The sequence below is a fragment of the Squalius cephalus genome (genome assembly GCF_949319135.1).
Source record: "Squalius cephalus genome assembly, chromosome: 24".
NCBI lineage: Eukaryota > Metazoa > Chordata > Actinopteri > Cypriniformes > Leuciscidae > Squalius > Squalius cephalus.
Window position 1 is genome coordinate 12,701,324 of NC_137145.1, and position 19,065 is coordinate 12,720,388.

The following is a 19,065-nucleotide window of genomic DNA, read 5'->3' on the forward strand; positions in this document are numbered from 1 at the left end:
ATAATAATAATAATAATAATAATAATAAAATACAGTAGCGTACTTTCTGAGGTAGGCTACCGTCCGATGCAGACAGCGATCGCAAGTGTTGCTATGGTTACCTACCCACTCAAACCCGATTTCTGTGCGCGAAACGCTGTTGACACGAACTATATGTGCACGAATTTATGTGTAGTAAAAAAATAAATAAATAAATAAATAAAATAAAAGGATACATATCTTTTTAACCTCTTTGAGTTGGGATAGGTCTTGGTTAGGGAGGGCACAAACTAATTCGCTCTTCAGTTTTAATTTAAAAAAATTATTTACTCGTCTTAAAGCATACTTTAAGACTCAACAGGTGTCCTTAAATAACCAAACATGAATTTCTATTAGAAAATAAATCTAAAGCTTAAAATTTTAGATAAAATATCTACAATGTTAACATGTGTAGCAAGGGGTTGCTCACGTTTATTTGTAGCGTTATGGCAACAGTCCTTTAAATAATAATAATAATAAAAAAAAAACTCTAACAGGGTATGTGGCACACTTCCATCCTTTGAAAAGCAATTCATGTCGTTTTCAAAACGTGATTCTGATTTAGCCGGGGGAAATAAAACACTGCAAGAGAATAGGCCGTGCGGAAGGTGATCAATTAAAAGATTAAGCGTTTTGCAACACATGGACGCATCTGCATGTTGCTCTAATAGCAGAGCCATCAGCTCATTTTCAGGGGCCTGCCGCCTCCTTCAGCACTGTCCACAGATCAAAGCCTGCCTCAGTCTCCCAATCCGTAAAAAGGGATGCTAATTCAACCTCCTTCATGTGCGGTTGAGAGAGACCCCTTCAATTAACTGATTTCAATGGCAGGAAACACAGAAAGAGAGAGAGGAAAAAAGATGCAAAGAGAGTCGGTCTGGAAAGGCAACATTTCTCATTAATTCAAAAGGTCCAGCATTTATTAGCCTCGCCTCTGAGGCTTAACACTGAAAACGCAGAGTATCAAAGCAGACATGATGGGTTAAATAGAGGCTATAATCTAATTAAAATATTACATAGGAGTAAATAGCTCTTTGATAACGATCTAAAGCTTCCATTAAAGAAATAGGTGCTTGAGCTTGTTTTAGGGGGAAAATTATCACTTTAAATACAGAAAACAAGTTTGTGGGGCTCTAATAAGGGAGGCTTCAAAGTGTCATCCTTATTTGACCTATTTTTTTCTCTCAGTGAAAGAAAAGGGCAGGCGAAAGTGGATATAATCAGACTAATAGCCGGGAACTGACAGAAAACGGCACGTTACACTGGGTTAATGGTGCATCCAGGTGTGCTTGAAGAGATTGGTGCTCTTGTGCACAGACCTATTGAAACAAGGGGAAAATAGCAGGATAATGCAAAGCCAAGAAAGAAAACCACACAGCATTTCATTCTAGATTTCTTTATATATCGAAAAATTGTTTTTGGAATCAGTAAGCAGTGGATTATGTGCTACACACCTGTTCCACTTTCAGTGCTTTGCAAATGAGCACGGTTACAAGAAGTATTAGGTATATATACAGTACACACAAAGTTAAAGCAAGGAAAAATAAGGATTCTATAGAAGCGCAGTTAACAGAACTCATATGCCTGTTGCATCATAGTGAATAAAGGCTTTAGATTAAATGGCATGAATGTTTCTGAAGCGAGCCACGGCACGTTTCTCATCCTCGTGCCGTCTCAACATCTCCAGAGTGGCCAGATGGATTGGGTCCGTTTCCTGAGGATTCTGGGGCTGCTCTCCGTTTCTGTCCTTTGTCTTTGGAGAGGGTTTGGGCTTTGCAATAGTTTTGGCATATTCTAAAGCCTGGTCAAAATGAAATTGCATAAATGATTTGAGATTGAATTTTTATTTAATATACATATATATATATATATATATATATATATACACATGAAGGTTATAGCCACAATTTAAATATTCTATTAATAATAAACAATAAAGAAATAAATTATTACATATACACACACTTAAACCACTCTGGATGCAAGATATATGATTTACGAATTAAAGGGATAGTTCACCCAAAAATAAAAATTCTGTCATTAATTACTCACCCTCATGTCATTCCAAACCTGTAAGACTTTCATTCATCTTCGGAACACAAATTAAGATATTTTTGATGAAATCTGAGAGCTTTCTGACCCTCCGGTGACAGCTACGCAACTACCATTTTGACCTTCGAAAAGTTCATAAAGACACCGTAAAAATAATCCATATAAACTGAACGGTTTAGTCTAAAATTTCTGAAGAGACTTGATCGCTTTATATGATGAACAGATTGAATTTAGGCTTGACATATTCATATATACATCAACTCACACATCAGTTGTGGTAAACGAAAACTCAAGTAGGTTACGCAGAACATTTGAGCTTCCGCAAGAAACAATTGACCCTTTTCTCATTTCCAGGTTCTTCAAAAGCAAAGGTGCACGCGTGTCAAGCAGGTTCAGTTGAGCTTCTGTTTATGTTCGCTGATCAATGTTTTGTGAATAAAAGCCTAAATTAAATCTGTTCTTCATATAAAGCGATCGTGTCTCTTCACAAATTTGGACTAACGAGCTCAATTCATATGGGTTAGTTTTACGATCTCTTTATAAACTGTTTTAAGGCATCAAATTGTCAGTTGAGTACAAACGGAGGGACAGAAAGCTCTCAGATTTCATCAAAAATATGTTCATTAGTGTTCCGCAGAAGAACATGAGGGTGAGTAATTATGAGAGAATTATAATTTTTGGGTGAACCATCTCTTTATGTAAAGCTCATGTTTTCAGAATGAGATTCTCCTATACCTTTCTCCTGGGAACGGTGTCCTTGTTGTCATTGCCCACTGGGTCCTTGGCCGACAGAGATGGAATCCTACTTATCTTCTTGTTCTGTTCGCGGATCACATTTGAATACAGCTTCTGTCGTCTAATTTTCTCTGCCTGACAGCAGTGAAAGAAAGAGCAGCAAGATTACAAAAGGGAGCTTTAATTACCTAAGCCATTTCTCTCCTAAGGCCCCTCTGTTTCTTTGTACATCCATCCATGAAGCTACTCAACAGCTGCAAATAAAACTCATCATCCCTCCAGAATCAGTGTTAACACCTCTCCCAGGCTGTGAGCGGTAAAAAAACAAACATTTTACATCAGCCGAGCTCTTTTTGCTTTTTGAGGGCTATGCTCATTAGATTAGTTGGTCTATTTCCATTGTGTTCAGAAACACAAGTCTTTTAAATTCATGAGGAAATGAAAAGAGGGGGCTATTGAGACACGGCCATACTTGACAATTGGACGTAGCAATTAGGGATTAGCTAAATCAATATTCAACAAAGAGAGCACCAATTATCCATTGAGTCTCTTTCATATAACTCCACACACAAATTATTCAGATTTAACAACATTATTTATGAATATCGTCAGATGCTTAAGTCTTTATACAATTTGAAGTGAGTATTTACCACAGCTTCTGGTATTGTGTTTGTAGGTCCAAGACCTCCAAGCTTCACCTCCTGTTTCATGCATTTGTAGTCCTTTAGCGTATAAGCCTGAGAAGACATTTTGTAATGCATAAATATTTATCCACTATCCGCATAACTGTTATAAACAGCAAAGATATTGTGAGAAAAAGTAGAAGAAACTGTCTTGATCTTAAGGTGCACTCATGCAACAATCCACAAACAAAAGCGCTAATCAGGTCAGGCTCCTTCAGGTTCTCAAGGCTCAGCCATTGGTCATGGACACTGCAGGATGGCTGTTTTCCACTCTGATCTGCTTCCCCTTGGACTGCCACACTAGCTGTTTTACAAATTTATCCCATAATCCTATGAGACATGATGGCGGGCACATCAAGGTGAGGAGATCAAGCTTCTCCCAGGAAAGCAATCTGTTTTATGGTGTAAGAACCGTATAATCCGGACACAGCATCAAGTGGATGTGTTCCATGACATAATGACCCTTAAATTGTGACGTCTTCATGCAGCACTGAACACTTTAATGATCTGTTATAAAATTCGGTTTTATTTACTTCAAACCTCCATAACTTTCTTTTTACTGTAAAACACAAAAGAATATATTTTGAAAAACATCTCAGTGTTTTTTAAATCCAATTAGTAAAAGTTTTTGTCCATACAATGAAAGTCAATGGGGTCCAATATTGTTTTGGACCCCACTGACTTTCATTGTATGGACATAATAAATGATGACGGAATTTGTATTTTTATGCGAACTATCCCTTTAACACTCCTTCAAGTGAATGGACACAACTATTGAGTAAACTTAAATATTCTATCTATGTAAATGGTGGCCGTCGCACGTTGTTGTTGAGTACGTCTGCTCCTAAGAGAGACTTTCCTGCAGAGCTCAAGGTGCTAGAGGACAAAGAGGCTATCATTAAATGCAAATCACCATCTTACCAGCCCTGGTCCGCACAGACGGGGGTGCTGCTTAATCACCTTATCCTCTAACGCTTTTCAATGTCGTCTTTGTGACCGTGCCTTATATCATCATCTCATTGCAATTAAGAGTGTCTTCAATTACTTATACAATTAACCTGCTGTCTGAATCGGCCCACACAATAATCGTTACATCTGCACCAGGCCCCATTGAGATACTGTCATGGCAACTTAAAGATGGTTACTAAGTATAAACAGGACGTTGAAGTCATTGAGCTATTTGTTTTGCTATATTGCTAATTATTACAAGAATTGTGCCATGTGGGTTTAAATCAGGTTTTTTTTTTTTTTAAATGATTACTTTGCTGTTTATCACTTCATTTATTTACACTGTGAAACAATATATCAATATATTATAAATAGAATTTTATATTTGAAATGTTTTATTTTAAATTTATTTGAAACCCTGTTTTTAGCTAAGTAGTGTCAGGCTGTAAGATGCTAAAAGTGTCATACTAGACAAGGGGTGTCCAAACTCAGTCCTGGAGGGCCACTGTCCTGCAGAGTTTAGATCCATCTTGCCTCAACACACCTGCCTGGAAGTTTCTAGTATGCCTAGTAAGACCTTGAGTAGCTGGTATGTGTTTTAACTTAGGCTGAAGCTAAACTCTGCAGAACAGTGGCCCTCCAGGACTAGATACATGATGCAATGCATGAACGCAAAGCACACTGATTCTTAAACTAAACACATACACACCTTATAATTTGTTTTAGCCTTCAGCTGTCTGAGTTTTTCCATTTGTGAAAGGTAACCTTCTGAGCTGCTTCTGTGGATTGGATTCAGCTGCTGCTCTGATCTATCCGAGCCGAGTTCTGTGTCGCTGCCGTTAGCTCGTCCTATAGGGGGCAGCACCGTGTAAGGAGCAGAGATCTGCATTGGGGGCACAAAGGGTCCCACGCTCTCCTCATCATTGGGCAAAAGCTCAGGTGGATAGTGGCTGGCCTCCACTTGAGGAGACAATTTTAGTATTGGTATCCTACAGAAACATGGAGCACATCATGAATGCCAAGGCTTAGGGAACATGTTTAGCATATTACATGCTCTAAATTCATTATTAAAAGTTAACACCAATAAAATCGATGTATTTAAAGATGCAGTGTGTAATTTATGTGGCATTAGTGGCACCAAATGGTATTAATAAATAATAAATAAAATAAAAAAAGTCAAAAAAAAATGGTAAAAGTCCTTTTTTAATAAATAAATACATAAATATCATTAAGTATTTTGGATAGAAAATTTACTATCTGAACAAACCTTGCCTTGGTCATTTTATATGACGTTTTAAGAGACCACACTCATGAGTGTCTGCAGGGGTCCTCTCTCAATTATATAATTTCCTGTTTTATGTATTTTTTCTGCATGTTGGTTGCATAACAAGGCTTTGTTGGTGTGAAGCCATTTTGTTACAAAAAAATATATAAGAAATAATAATAAAAGATCATGCCTCACAAATCATACTTCAGGATTTCTTCTTAATAATTTATGATAATTCTTTTTTTCCATTGTGACCCCACAACAGTTGTATCACCCTGGCATTTTTTATAGGCTAGTTTATGAACATACTATGAATATGCATACTTGATACTGTGGGTTCATGTTGGGATACTTGCATAAAGTATGTTTGTGGACTTGCCTGAGTCTGTTGTGATTCTTGAATGATGAATTTTCAAATGCATTGGTAAGAGGTTTCCCAGCATGCCTCTGGGGAACACTTCTGTCCACAGCGTATACCACTCCAGAGTGGGGGGCTGGGGAAGACACAACAGCTTTTGGAGTTAATCCCATCTGCACTTCTGAATTGGGAAGCACAGAGTGATAACCTTGTTGTAAAAAGGGTGGATTAAACAGATCAGGCCTGTCCCATTGCAGTGCTTGAGAAACAAGCGTTAAAATGGTCTCTTTCTGGGAAAGATTCAGTGGCTGTGCTGGATTGGCAGGTGTGTGGAGGTTTATGTTAAGTTTGAAGGATGGTGGAGCATGACTGTGAGATTGAAGTTCAGACTGGTGTTGTGGTGGATCATGGGTGTAGGCCACAGGAGTTTCCTCAGAGTCCTGCGATAGTTGATCAACGCTGATGACGTGTCTATCTGTTAGGGGTTTAAGGTGTGCTCTGGGTTTGGATTCAGGAACCGGTGGCTTGAGCTGATCTTGGTGGTTGCTGGTTCGCTCCCTCCTCTTCGGTTCCTTCCTCTCTTTATGGCTCTGCTATAGTCAGGGGAAAAAATAAAGATTGATTTAAAATCTCAAGTCAAGAAACCTTACAATACTTACAATACAGATTGTTTCAGAGCACCTTCACAATCATAAACAGGAAAATTACAGAATCACTGATGCAAACTACATCAAATATGAGACAAGTTAAAATTCTGCAGTAAAGCAGCTCTAGCTCAAGTCAGTTCAGAGTTGGTTCAGTTCATTTACTGTGAAAAGTTAATCAATTATGAAGTTCAAGTTCAATTCAGCTATAAGCAGCTCTACAGAAGACAATAGTGTCGTTATTCAGCCCAAGTCAATTCAGTGTTGATTCAGTTCAGTTCAATAACAGTATCGATGTTGCAAAATCCATCAGTTACAATACAAATTTGATTCAGCTATAAAACAGCTCTACAGAAGACAATAATTGAGCCATCACCTAGCTCAATTCCTTTCAAACTTTGTTCTCATCTGATAGTGTCAGTGCAGTGTATTTTAAACCCCAACTAAGCAAGCCAAAAATCTGACCAAAGCACTGAAAATGGATTCTGCGTTAAGATGACAAAGCTAAAATCTGGATGCTGTTTTTCAAAGTCTGAAGGCACAAAAAGAATGAAATTAGAATAAATGAAATACTTTCCCCAAATATGATGAGAAATCCATTTGCACAAAATAATGCCCCTTAAATATTAAATTACAAATGCAAGCATAACAAAGGTTTAGCCAATAGTGTCCCACGCACTCTAATTCAAACTATTTCAGGGCAAGGGCTGAAAGAATCCATCCTATTGAGCAGAGATATGTCCTTATATAACCGTGGCTTCACAGCTATTGTCATGAACGAGAGGAAAGAAAGACAGGAGCATTTATATAATGTTTCTTTGTGGCGAGCCTGGCATGCATGGGGGACCGACGGACATTATTCTTGTGAGGTCTGGAACTGTGCCTCAGCATGTAATGCCTCTGATTTAGCCAACACCAGCTTGCACCATTCTTAATGGGAAAATATTTACACTCCTCTGCTTGCCGGCATTAAGGTGACCGTTCAAGTGCTCAAAATAATGATGCTTCTCCATTCCCCCTCTTTCCTCGGCACAGGCTCCTTTTCAAGACATTTCAGAGGCTCCATTGTGCCTGAACAACTCTATCAGAAATTGCGTCCATCACAGCAGAAATGAAATCCCGGGTGACAGTGTGCCCACTGTGCAGACATTTTCATCTTGAGAGGAAGCCCTCGCAGACTGTTATGCATTAGGCCAATGGGTTGTGCCAAGCAGCCCCACCTACGTCTGCACAGATAGAGATGGATGGAATCAATAAAGTGAGCTCTCTACCTTCAGTTTTTGTGTTTTTTGGAGCCACATCAGCTCGGGATCCCGGACATTGTCTTGACTCTCCGGGCTACGAGCGCTGATAGTCTCGTAAGTGGTTTTCCTGGGCTGTGGGAAGAGAAGAAAGAAGGGTCAGGGGAGTGACTGCTTGATAAGCCTCCTTTTAACAATTCACCTGTTGCCATGTAGATGAAATGCTATTATTTCGCCTCACATTTTTATTCAAGTATTGACTGCAAACAACAGGGGTGAACTGTGCACCGAGAGAGCGAAACAAAGACATCCGTGAGAATGAGAAGAAATGGCTGGGCGATAAATTACATGCCGCTTTTGGTGTAAACGTGTGCTGACAGTTGTAATTTATCATCCACCTACTCAAAAACGGCGCTGACAGCCAGTCAGGTTTGTCAATAAAATTATTCGACCCTGAGTGTCTGGCAAACTTAACAATTCAATTGGCTTTTTATGATCAACTTTTCATTCTTAATTACTATCCACAGCTCCTCTGAGCCGACCTACATGTGTCAAGAAGAGTGTTCTATTGATTCTCTTTAAAATGATTCTCTCGGAGATAAGTGTCTAGATACATCCACGTTACATCAGTGCACTCTCTCAATTTTTCTTAATGTACCCGTTCAGAGGCGGAATATCTACAGCTAATGCTGTAATGAAAATCATTTAGTAAACTTCCAGTCACTTTGGCTGCTGAGGACAATTCTCACCGATCAATGGTATTGACAGCTTGCGGCGTCCCTGAATGCATGCGGCTAATTCTGAAAGCGTGAATAGAGGAAGGTCAAAGAGACACATGAAGCTGTGAGTGGATTGAGTTGTAACATATCCATCAATAAACAGGCAGCCATGCTGGTCTATGTATTTAACGAAAGGCCATGTGCGCAAGGAACTGATTTGTGAAACACCAGCCCCATTGGTCTTCAATTAGTGGTTCCAAAAAGATGGATGGATGGATGGATGGATGTTCATATTTTCATACAGCAATTGGACTGTGTGAAATAGTTCAAGTTTGGAAAGTTTGGAAATCGCACCAAAAAACAGCATTGCAAAACAACGAGCAGGCAATGCGCAAATGTTCATAGCAGCGATCCTCATTATAAATGAAAATATCTATTGGGGCAAAAATGTTTTGCAATATCCGTTGTTCGTTATGCTGCACGGTTAATAGGAGGCTGCGCATCCAGCTCATTTTCCTGTATCGGGCAAGTATCATTTCGAGTAGAGAGATTGAGCTGTGCTGTAACAGGTGTGTGAGTAGCAGACATCACAGACCTGCCCTTCATGTCCTCTTAGCCGCAGCAGGCCACAACCTCTGCCCCATCCACGACCACTGCCTTTTGTCTGCCATTTTAATAATCTCAATCAAATTGAGGAAATGATCAAACAAAATTGCATTTTGAGCTTCATAAGCTGTGTAATATCTATTCTGTTAAATTGGGGCCCGTAATTGCCTCTTGGGGCGAGACGTGGCACAACAAAGTCAGGCGATTGGAGCTTGCCATTTTCCTCAAGACTGGGAAACACAGCTTTTGCGATGAAGACTTCAAAGGGCCGCAATTCTTGAATTGCATTTGGTTGCTATTGTGACCGCCCAGGCAATCTTGATTAGGTGTTTACACTGAGGTAGGGTATACAGTGGCAGAGAGCCGCGGAGCCTTGGTCTAGAGCTATTAAGAGATTGTACATTATGTTTCTGGCTTTGAAGTGAGGGTCTGGGGGATGACGAGGGATTGGGGCTGAGTGCAATGGCAGAAGATTGCACTGCTACTTCTGTCTTTATCAAAGGGGTCTCTGCTGGAGCTCATCATCACTCCCACACATGCCGGTAGGAAGTTGGTGCATTATGAGATTGTGTACATTTAATAACACGGCTAATTATCGGGAGTTAGGGGTTTGTGAAAGAGTAAATAGTGGCTTTTTAAAAGCCCAACAGACGCTCTGATAATGATGTCGAAAACTGATGGGAGCTGAGGGGCTTTTTATTCCCTTTGAAGGAAACGGGGCCAGAAAAAAAGGGCAAAAGTAAAGGCTGTGTATCAAATTTACGAGCAGGCGCTTAGCTACATAACGAACGGAAGGCGTGAGGTTTTGTGCTCTCTCATAGTAGGCAAATGACAAAAAAGCAAACCTTTAACCAAGTGGCCAAAGTATTATGATTGCCCTTCATGTGTTACGTTGCACTGCAAAAGCCTTGTTGTATGATAATCTGCCACGAAGAACTGATTTCTTGAAAGAATTTAGACGTTCACATGTTTAAGAATTTCCAAGTCTTTCATTCTAACGTCAATATATCAATATATTTCATATCATTATTTGTGCCCAGGTTGGTTTAATAATCATATTTAAATGCATTCCATTAATCCTTCCCTGGGGGGGAAAAAAATATCTGACTGATATTTTTCATGAACAAACAAACATTTGTTTTCTCTCTTGGAATAATACAAGGAATTTCAAGAATTACAACCTGTTCACAATGAGTTATCCATATCTGTCAATCCTTTACAGTGGCTTTTCAGAAAAATCTATACAGATTTACATCTCTTAATCTTTTAAAATGATCTTGACTGAAATGTACTCTCATACAGAATAAAATAAACAAGGCTATATGGAAAATTTGAAAAAGTTGCCACTTTTTTTTCAAGGGATGTGAAATATAAATAAACTCAAAATAAACATTTTTCAATGAGCCGCATCTATAAGACTTACAATGTTGCCTTGTAAATGGAACTTGACAGTGCACCATATTTCTTGGAAAGACAATGCGCTGAATTCATACCAGGGCACCGCTGGTGCATTCAGGGCACCATCTAAAGCGGGGAGAGCTTTGCTCTGTTTACCATGTCACAATGCTAACGGCTCTTCACTATGCTAATGCAGCTGATGTGAGACATTAAGGTGGGACTGGGCTCAGATGGGCTGGGTAAGGTCTTAAATTTAGCAAATACACATGAGCCACAGTGTGCAGACAAGCCAACCCTGCCAATTATACCCTGGGCCAGGTGCACTGATAACTAAGAGCCTATTGGTAGCCATGCCCCTCTGATGTTCTTAACAGCCACTGTTGTGCAGATCAACTCATAATAGGCACTACATAGACAGACATGATTCATTCTCTTCTCTCTGCTCCATCTGAAGACTGTGTCTGCCAAATTAATTTCCGTGACACAGGCAGTGTAGTCTCCTTAAAACCAGAAGCAATGAAAACACCAAGGTCACTTATTCAGATTAAAAGATAAAGGTCAGATCATGATATGGCCTTGTTTGTGCGTTAAAAATTGTGAATATTTATATACAATCAAAAACATAAGGAATGTCTCTAGACTAGATACACTGCATATTCACAACTTGTGATATGCAGCTAACTTAAGTTAACATAACTTAAATACTTAAGTGCTTGTAACTTCAGTTAACTTAAATACTTTATGGCTTCTAAAAAATATAAAAGATGAATACAAAAATTAACAAAACAAGACAACAGTCATTATGTAGTTAATACAATTAATGGTGAATTACATTAAAAAAACGATAGCGATACTTCATTCAGGATATTGGGTAATTAAAAAATTATTTTATGAATGGAGTCATCATTTGCATGAAAATGTCTATGGAATAACACTAGCCTTGGGCCTAAACTACCCAATATCTGACATTGAGGATGCTGTGACAGTATGCTGTGTTAGTCCACCCTCTAGTGGTTAGCCATGAGACTTCAATTTGGTCACCAATGCTTCCAGTCAAATACAGTAGTCAACATTTAAAGTGGATCAAAACCTTTCATCAAAGTTGTACATGAATTTCGAACAATACCCGTTCTTGTCTTAGGACAACTTTGATTAACTTTTTTATGTTGACACTTAAAATGTTGACTATAGTATATAGTATATGGTATAAGCTAAATTTAATCATGCAATACCTATAGAAGAGAATAAAGAATGTCGGAGAGAAAAAAATAAACCTATTAGTTTCCATAAATGGGGGGAATGTTCCAAAAATACTTACTTGCTTTGTCTCATCTGGTTTATTCTTATGCTGATGAGCTTTCAGGTAAGACCCCTGCTTATGTGTGTTGATACCAAGAGTTGCTTTGTTACGCTCCACAATGTGTTTCTCATCTCTGACTGGCCTCAGATCAGAAAGATTTTGTGATCTTATCTTCTGGGGAGAAACTGATTTGACATTCAGATGCTTTCCATTATCCCATGCTGTGCCTTCAGAGGACATGCAAGAAATTTTTGATTCGGGGGTCTCGAGAATGTCTTCCTGTTGTGGGTGCAGGTGGAAAGGAGGTGAAGGTGGCTGGGATAAAGTATTTTCCATCTGAGCTGTGGGTGGATTACTGACAACGACATAATCTTGCCTGCTACCTAGAGCAAAGTTCTCCAAAGGTTCAATACTATCTTCAGACCCCTCAAACGAGTCGAGAGAAAGTCTCTCGTTCAGCTGGTTGAAAACCTGAGCCCCTTCCTGATTCTTCCTCCAGTTTGGGTCGTAGCGCAAGTACGCGTATTCATCTTCAGGGGGAGTTTGTCTGAAATATTTCAAAAAGAGTTAAGAAGAAATAAGTCATAAACACTTAGCTTTAAATTGAAGAGCAGGCTGGGTACGTCTCATTTAGTGCTTTCGGCATTGTCAGTAAGACCGTCTGAATGCCTCAAACAGCCATCAAAACACAAGGAAAAAAAATCAGATACACTTCTCAGCCGAAGCGAAATGGTAATAGCGTGTTCTATTCTCTCCCCCCACCGTCTTCTCTTACCTCTAATGACTATGGGTCTGAAGACCACAATTTGGGGATAGTTTTGCAAATGGCTAATTCAAACATATGAAATAGGTTCAAACTACAACCTAATGTGCTCCTAGCATCATTGGATGAAAAGATCTCATTAAAATAATTAGAAGAGTGCCTCTTTGTTGTGTGCCTCTGAATAGTACAAGATGCTCTTCACATCCCATGATGCCAAATACGAGGCTGCCTGGATGCATGGCACTTCAGCCAATGAGGGCAAAGGGCAAGGAATGGCTCTGTAATGATTCCACCGACATGGTCTTGAGAATGCGCCGTGGGCCCGCAGCTGTGACGGGGTCGTTAACATGCAAAGTCTCTCTTGTGTTAATATAAATGTGTCAGAATTAAATCCAATAGGAAACACAGACTCGTTTCATTCTGAATGCGACACTTGAGTCTCTTTAAAGACAATGTGTGCAGTAAAGAGGATGTAAACTAAATGGGTAGTTATTAGCTTCAATTATATTATGTTAAATATTGCTGCACGCCATTAATTCACAGGATTTCATTCTTGAGCATGAAAATATTATGAGGGAGCTGCTTCGCTTCCACAATAAAGTCTTTGTCAAGGTTCGCCATAACCATTATGAAAAAAACTGTGCATGGGGTTAAGTACCTCTTCAGCGCATCGGCTATCAGTCTGCAAAAAATTAAAACAAACGCCTCCCGTTTTTATCCCGAGGCAGATTTTGAGTGGCGGACACAACAGTTGGGCTGGAGATGAAGGAGTGGAGACAGATGCGGTGATCCACACTTCAGATTCCAGCAATCTGTGTTCCGGCAGCGCAGAGAGCTCGTTCATTCATTGGCAACAAAGCAACTGCTTTTTAACAGACTGCTGAATGAGACCTTATTGTGGTAACATACTGCAAACTAAAAATCTAATTTTCCCTAAATGAGGGTACTTGTTTGGAAAGTACAAACATTAGTGGGTATTTCGGCTCAATTAAAATGCAAGCGCATTGCAAACATCATTTTCAAAGACTGGGTTAGCAGAGCAGCTAAACACAAAAAAACTCAGTCATTTTTTTTTTTGGTGATGTCTTTCATTTCGTTTTTTTCAGGTATAGACCTTATTCAGAGCAGCGCCATGACAGCTATAAAAGCGAGGCTGTTAGGGATACACTTGTTTTCAGTGGCATCTGCTGTAAAAAGCTGTGTAAAGCTCCTAAATCACTTGAAATTTTCCACAGCTTACATTGTCTGGAGCTTTTTGTCAATTTAAATTTCTTGGAAATATATTTTTGCAGTGTTTCGTCAGCAGAACAATCCAAAAACACATTAAATAACAGGACATTCACTGAAGAGATGTATGTCAATCCCTCACAGCCTCGATTTAATTCCTGTTAAAAATCAAAGACAGCGCTGCTGTGAATAAGGTTTATTGCCGTTGTTTATTCAGCGTGGTTTATTTTAGCAACAGAAGCTAAACTTGACATTCAAAACAGAGGGACATTCGATAGGCAATTCACTCTCATTGATACACGGTTCTTAGCCTACAACCTAATCCATGAATGGTTACCTGTATTGCCTTGTTTAGTACATTTAAAACATTTTACCTAAATATCACATGTGAAAAATAGATCATAGCAGATGGAAGACACACCTTAAGTGAGACAGTTATGATCCTGGAAAGTCTATTGCTTGGCTCATTCTTCTGTACTTTTGACCTCTGGGTCACACCTAGTTACAGGTAACTTTAAAGCAGCTGACAGTAAATATTAGATGTGCAACTAAAGCAAAAGGTAACTTTATTATGATAATAGACTGAATCCAACCAAACAGAGGTTATCAGGTTGCTATCAGAACTGTTTCTGCTCAAGAACTGAAAAAAATGAAAGAACCCAACATATTCTTTAATTTGGTCATCACCAGCACACCAGAGGCCTGTTGCATGAAGCTAGTTGAACAAACTCTGAGTTTCATAGTAGGTTTAGAGTTGACAAAAGCAAACAAATACAACCTGGCTTAGATCAGGTTCACAACACTCCATTCTCTGTCAACTCAGGTTTAATCCAGAGTTTGCAATTACATCGGAAGCACGTGCACCTGAAAGTGCAACACATGCAGTGTACAGCCAATCACACGGAACATGGAGAGCATCGGTTTAATTCAATTTTCGTGAGAGAGTCAGTGCAATTCACTTCTCTGCCGAAGATTTACAGATAGTTATGAAAAATGTCATAAATAGAAATGCGTTTATAAGTCAGGAATAAACACTGTTGCTGCAGTGAAAGTTTGAGAAGGCAGCTAAAAGAAAACATCAGACTATATCAATGCGTTTGATATGAGTTTAAATAATAATTTATATCGGTCCACAACAAGCTCAAAATAAAATACTTCAGCTTAATCATTTTAAATGCTCTGTGTGTGTGTGTGTGTGTGTGTATACACTCACCTAAAGGATTATTAGGAACACCATACTAATACTGTGTTTGACCCCCTTTCGCCTTCAGAACTGCCTTAATTCTACGTGGCATTGATTCAACAAGGTGCTGGAAGCATTCTTTAGAAATGTTGGCCCATATTGATAGGATAGCATCTTGCAGTTGATGGAGATTTGTAGGATGCACATCCAGGGCACGAAGCTCCCGTTCCACCACATCCCAAAGATGCTCTATTGGGTTGAGATCTGGTGACTGTGGGGGCCATTTTAGTACAGTGAACTCATTGTCATGTTCAAGAAACCAATTTGAAATGATTCGATCTTTGTGACATGGTGCATTATCCTGCTGGAAGTAGCCATCAGAGGATGGGTACATGGTGGTCATAAAGGGATGGACATGGTCAGAAACAATGCTCAGGTAGGCCGTGGTATTTAAACGATGCCCAATTGGCACTAAGGGGCCTAAATTGTGCCAAGAAAACATCCCCCACACCATTACACCACCACCACCAGCCTGCACAGTGGTAACAAGGCATGATGGATCCATGTTCTCATTCTGTTTACGCCAAATTCTGACTCTACCATCTGAATGTCTCAACAGAAATCGAGACTCATCAGACCAGGCAACATTTTTCCAGTCTTCAACTGTCCAATTTTGGTGAGCTCGTGCAAATTGTAGCCTCTTTTTCCTATTTGTAGTGGAGATGAGTGGTACCCGGTGGGGTCTTCTGCTGTTGTAGCCCATCCGCCTCAAGGTTGTGCGTGTTGTGCCTTCACAAATGCTTTTCTGCATACCTCGGTTGTAATGAGTGGTTATTTCAGTCAAAGTTGCTCTTCTATCAGCTTGAATCAGTCGGCCTATTCTCCTCTGACCTCTAGCATCAACAAGGCATTTTCGCCCACAGGACTGCCGCATACTGGATGTTTTTCCCTTTTCACACCATTCTTTGTAAACCCTAGAAATGGTTGTGCGTGAAAATCCCAGTAACTGAGCAGATTGTGAAATACTCAGACCGGCCCGTTTGGCACCAACAACCATGCCACGCTCAGAATTGCTTAAATCACCTTTCTTCCCCATTCTGACATTCAGTTTGGAGTTCAGGAGATTGTCTTGACCAGGACCACACCCCTAAATGCATTGAAGCAACTGCCATGTGATTGGTTGATTAGATAATTGCATTAATGAGAAATTGAACAGGTGTTCCTAATAATCCTTTAGGTGAGTGTATATATACTGTATATATATATATATATATAAATGCTAATTTGTATATTAATTGTCAATTCATATAATGATTATATGGATATACTAATATTAATAATAATTAATAATAATTAATTAATAATTAACAGAAAATGACAAAGGCTGCTCACTGCAGAGCCATGGGTGGAGTGTGACGTCCAGCAGCTCCCCCTAGACGTCCAGAGAGGTGGAGCTGTACGTCATTTAACTCTGCAGTGGCCACCACTTGGCAAAAGACAAGCAATTTTTTTAGATAAAGGGGGATACATCAGATATATGTCACTTTGCTCACAGCTGTTTGATCTGGTTTTGGTTTGCGATCTCTAACCCAGAATAGAACCTGCTCTGGAGCAGGTTAGCCGTGTAGCATAAGTCCATGGTGATGAGCACCGCTAAAAACCAATCCACCTTCTTGAGCCAGAAAAACCAGAGTTTGCTCAAACTAATCTCAAGCTTACCTGGGTAGCAACTGAAACTGGCTTCATGCAACAGGCCTCTGAGCTTTGGGAACTGGATTTGCTTGACAGAGAGCATATTATGACAACAGATGTATGAAACCTCAACAAAAAGCATTTAGGAGTAGTAAGGATGTTGTTTATTAAAATACAGCACGGACTTGACAAACAGCCATCTGCAATTGCATAGCTCACAAATTACATGGATATTAACATTAGGATTTTGTAAGTGTCACCATTCCTTGCAAACTTCAAACCATTTTTTAATCACTGTCATAATTTTCTCACCCTCGTGTCATTCCAAACCTGTTCCTTTATTTCTTCTGTGGAACACATAGAAGATGTTTTGAAGAATGTTGATAAAAAAAACAGTTTTGGTTACTACTGACTTCCTTTGTGTGGGGGAAAAATGCTGACATTTCTCAAAAATATCTGCTTCATGTTCCACAGAAGAAAGAATGTCCAACTGGTTTGAAAAGACATGAGGGTGAATAAATGATGACAGAATTTTAATGTTTTGGGTGGACTATCCTTTTGAAAATATCCAATATCAAATATCCAATGTAGTCTCTCAATTAATATGAGGTCAGAAAACCTCCTGTATAACAATTATACAGGATGAAATAGCATTTTGCATCACAGGAGACTGCTTGAAATGACATGTCAACTATTATTCGAGGTGGAAATAGCTCTGTAGCACTGTTGTTTTACCTCAGTGGCTCATGTGGTCCCTTCACCCGTCTTGGTTTCAGATCCAGACTATCATAAACATCAAGATGCTCTTCCTCGCTGTCAGTCTTAGCACAATGTTGTTTGAAGTTCTCAGCAGAGAGGAGGTCAATGCGCATCTGAAGCTCTCGCTGGTACTCCTTCTCCTGCACCAAACTCTCAGTATCTGACTCTAGGGAATCACACATCAGCTGTAAATCGGGCACATTATCCCTTGGACTAGAGTCTTTGGTCATGTTCAATTTTACTTTTGACTGTTTCAGCGCGTCAGGCCCGTTGAGCTCACGATGGCGTTGTTGCTCAAAGACGATCGTCTTCATGTCGCAAAATCAACATTAGGAGTGATAAAAATTCAGCAATTAAACGTAACGTTAATTTTCGTTAAATGTTGAAAGTTCATTCGGTTGTTGACTGACTGACGTTTCAATTCAGCTGTGTGTATCCCATGTTGTTAATATGTGCATCCCATGTTGTTAATATGTGCAAAGGCTTTTAAACAATGACAATGTAAATCAATTCTGCAGCATCAAAACATTACCTCATACACAAATCCATATGCTCGGTCAGAACCGATCATTTTTACCTGCGATCTATATCGAAAGATGAGTCGTTCATTGTCAGGAAACGTTTCGTTTGCTGAACTGTTGCCGTGGAAACCTAGACGCCACGGCTGTCCGCGCATGCGCAGAACTATTTCTAGCACCTCTGACGGACAAAAACATGAGAACCGTTACGAAAGACTTGCAGGTTTCTCATTATCAATGTAAACGAAAATCATATAATTTAACATGTACATATGTTACATAGTTAGGCTACATAAGGAAATCTCATGGTGCGTTAAAACACAAATAACACGTGCACTACAGCTTTTTTAAACATTCATGGTTTATTTTCAAGCTCCAATGGCTGATTAGCGTTGAGAATTTAGTAAAGACCTAATTTTAACAAAGCCAATTTGACTAACCGAAAAAGAAAAAAACCTCTGGAAATTCTATAGACCTTGTGTAGCCTCGCCCCTTTTCAGCGCTGCGCTCCTTGTCTTTTGGTCTGTATTTTTTCCAGTGATTGAGTGAATGAACGGCTCGTTTTAAAATCTTCCATGTCTACTTACATTTAGCACATCTGCTTTAAACATTACAATCCGCATGAGAACTTTCGTTAACTTTACAATAAGTAAATCCACTTCACCAGCTAATTACTCAACAGCGATGCCAGAGATTTGCGACCGAAAAAAAGTTCAAAAACAATATTCTTAAGATGGCTGCGCGCTTGTTTCTCTGGCGCTTAAGGTCTATACTCCCTCAAACTCTAATTAATCATTTCCCAACTAGTGATTAGTGTGAACTTTGTTCACCAGGTAACGTACAGCTATAGGCCAGATTTTGTCCGAGCATTTCAAGTCCGTGTTGCCCTTTCTTAGCACATTGACACATAACCCCTTATATTTAGGGTTAAGAATTTAAGGTCAACCCAATTTA

General features: G+C 39.4%; 1 protein-coding gene across 5 annotated transcripts; it reads right to left on the bottom strand.

Moving 5' to 3' along the window:
* Positions 1-1,401: 1,401 nt before the first annotated feature.
* On the bottom strand, positions 1,402-18,251 carry jhy (junctional cadherin complex regulator). 5 transcript variants are annotated; one of them, XM_079861473.1, is made up of 10 exons: positions 18,171-18,251; positions 17,836-17,901; positions 17,570-17,759; positions 11,988-12,516; positions 7,977-8,081; positions 6,083-6,654; positions 5,146-5,425; positions 3,456-3,542; positions 2,806-2,940; positions 1,439-1,819 (listed from the first exon to the last, which is right to left on the bottom strand). In XM_079861473.1, the coding sequence occupies exons 3-10, from the start codon at positions 17,704-17,706 to the stop codon at positions 1,634-1,636; spliced, it is 2,031 nt and encodes a 676-aa protein (XP_079717599.1). In that variant the 5' UTR covers positions 17,707-17,759; positions 17,836-17,901; positions 18,171-18,251; the 3' UTR covers positions 1,439-1,633. The 5 variants fall into 5 exon arrangements, with proteins under 5 accessions (XP_079717598.1, XP_079717596.1, XP_079717599.1 ...); XM_079861472.1 differs by having other exon boundaries at positions 1,402-1,819; positions 17,570-17,901; positions 18,171-18,245; XM_079861470.1 differs by having other exon boundaries at positions 1,402-1,819; positions 17,570-17,901; positions 18,126-18,241.
* Between the last annotated feature and the right edge of the window lie 814 nt (positions 18,252-19,065).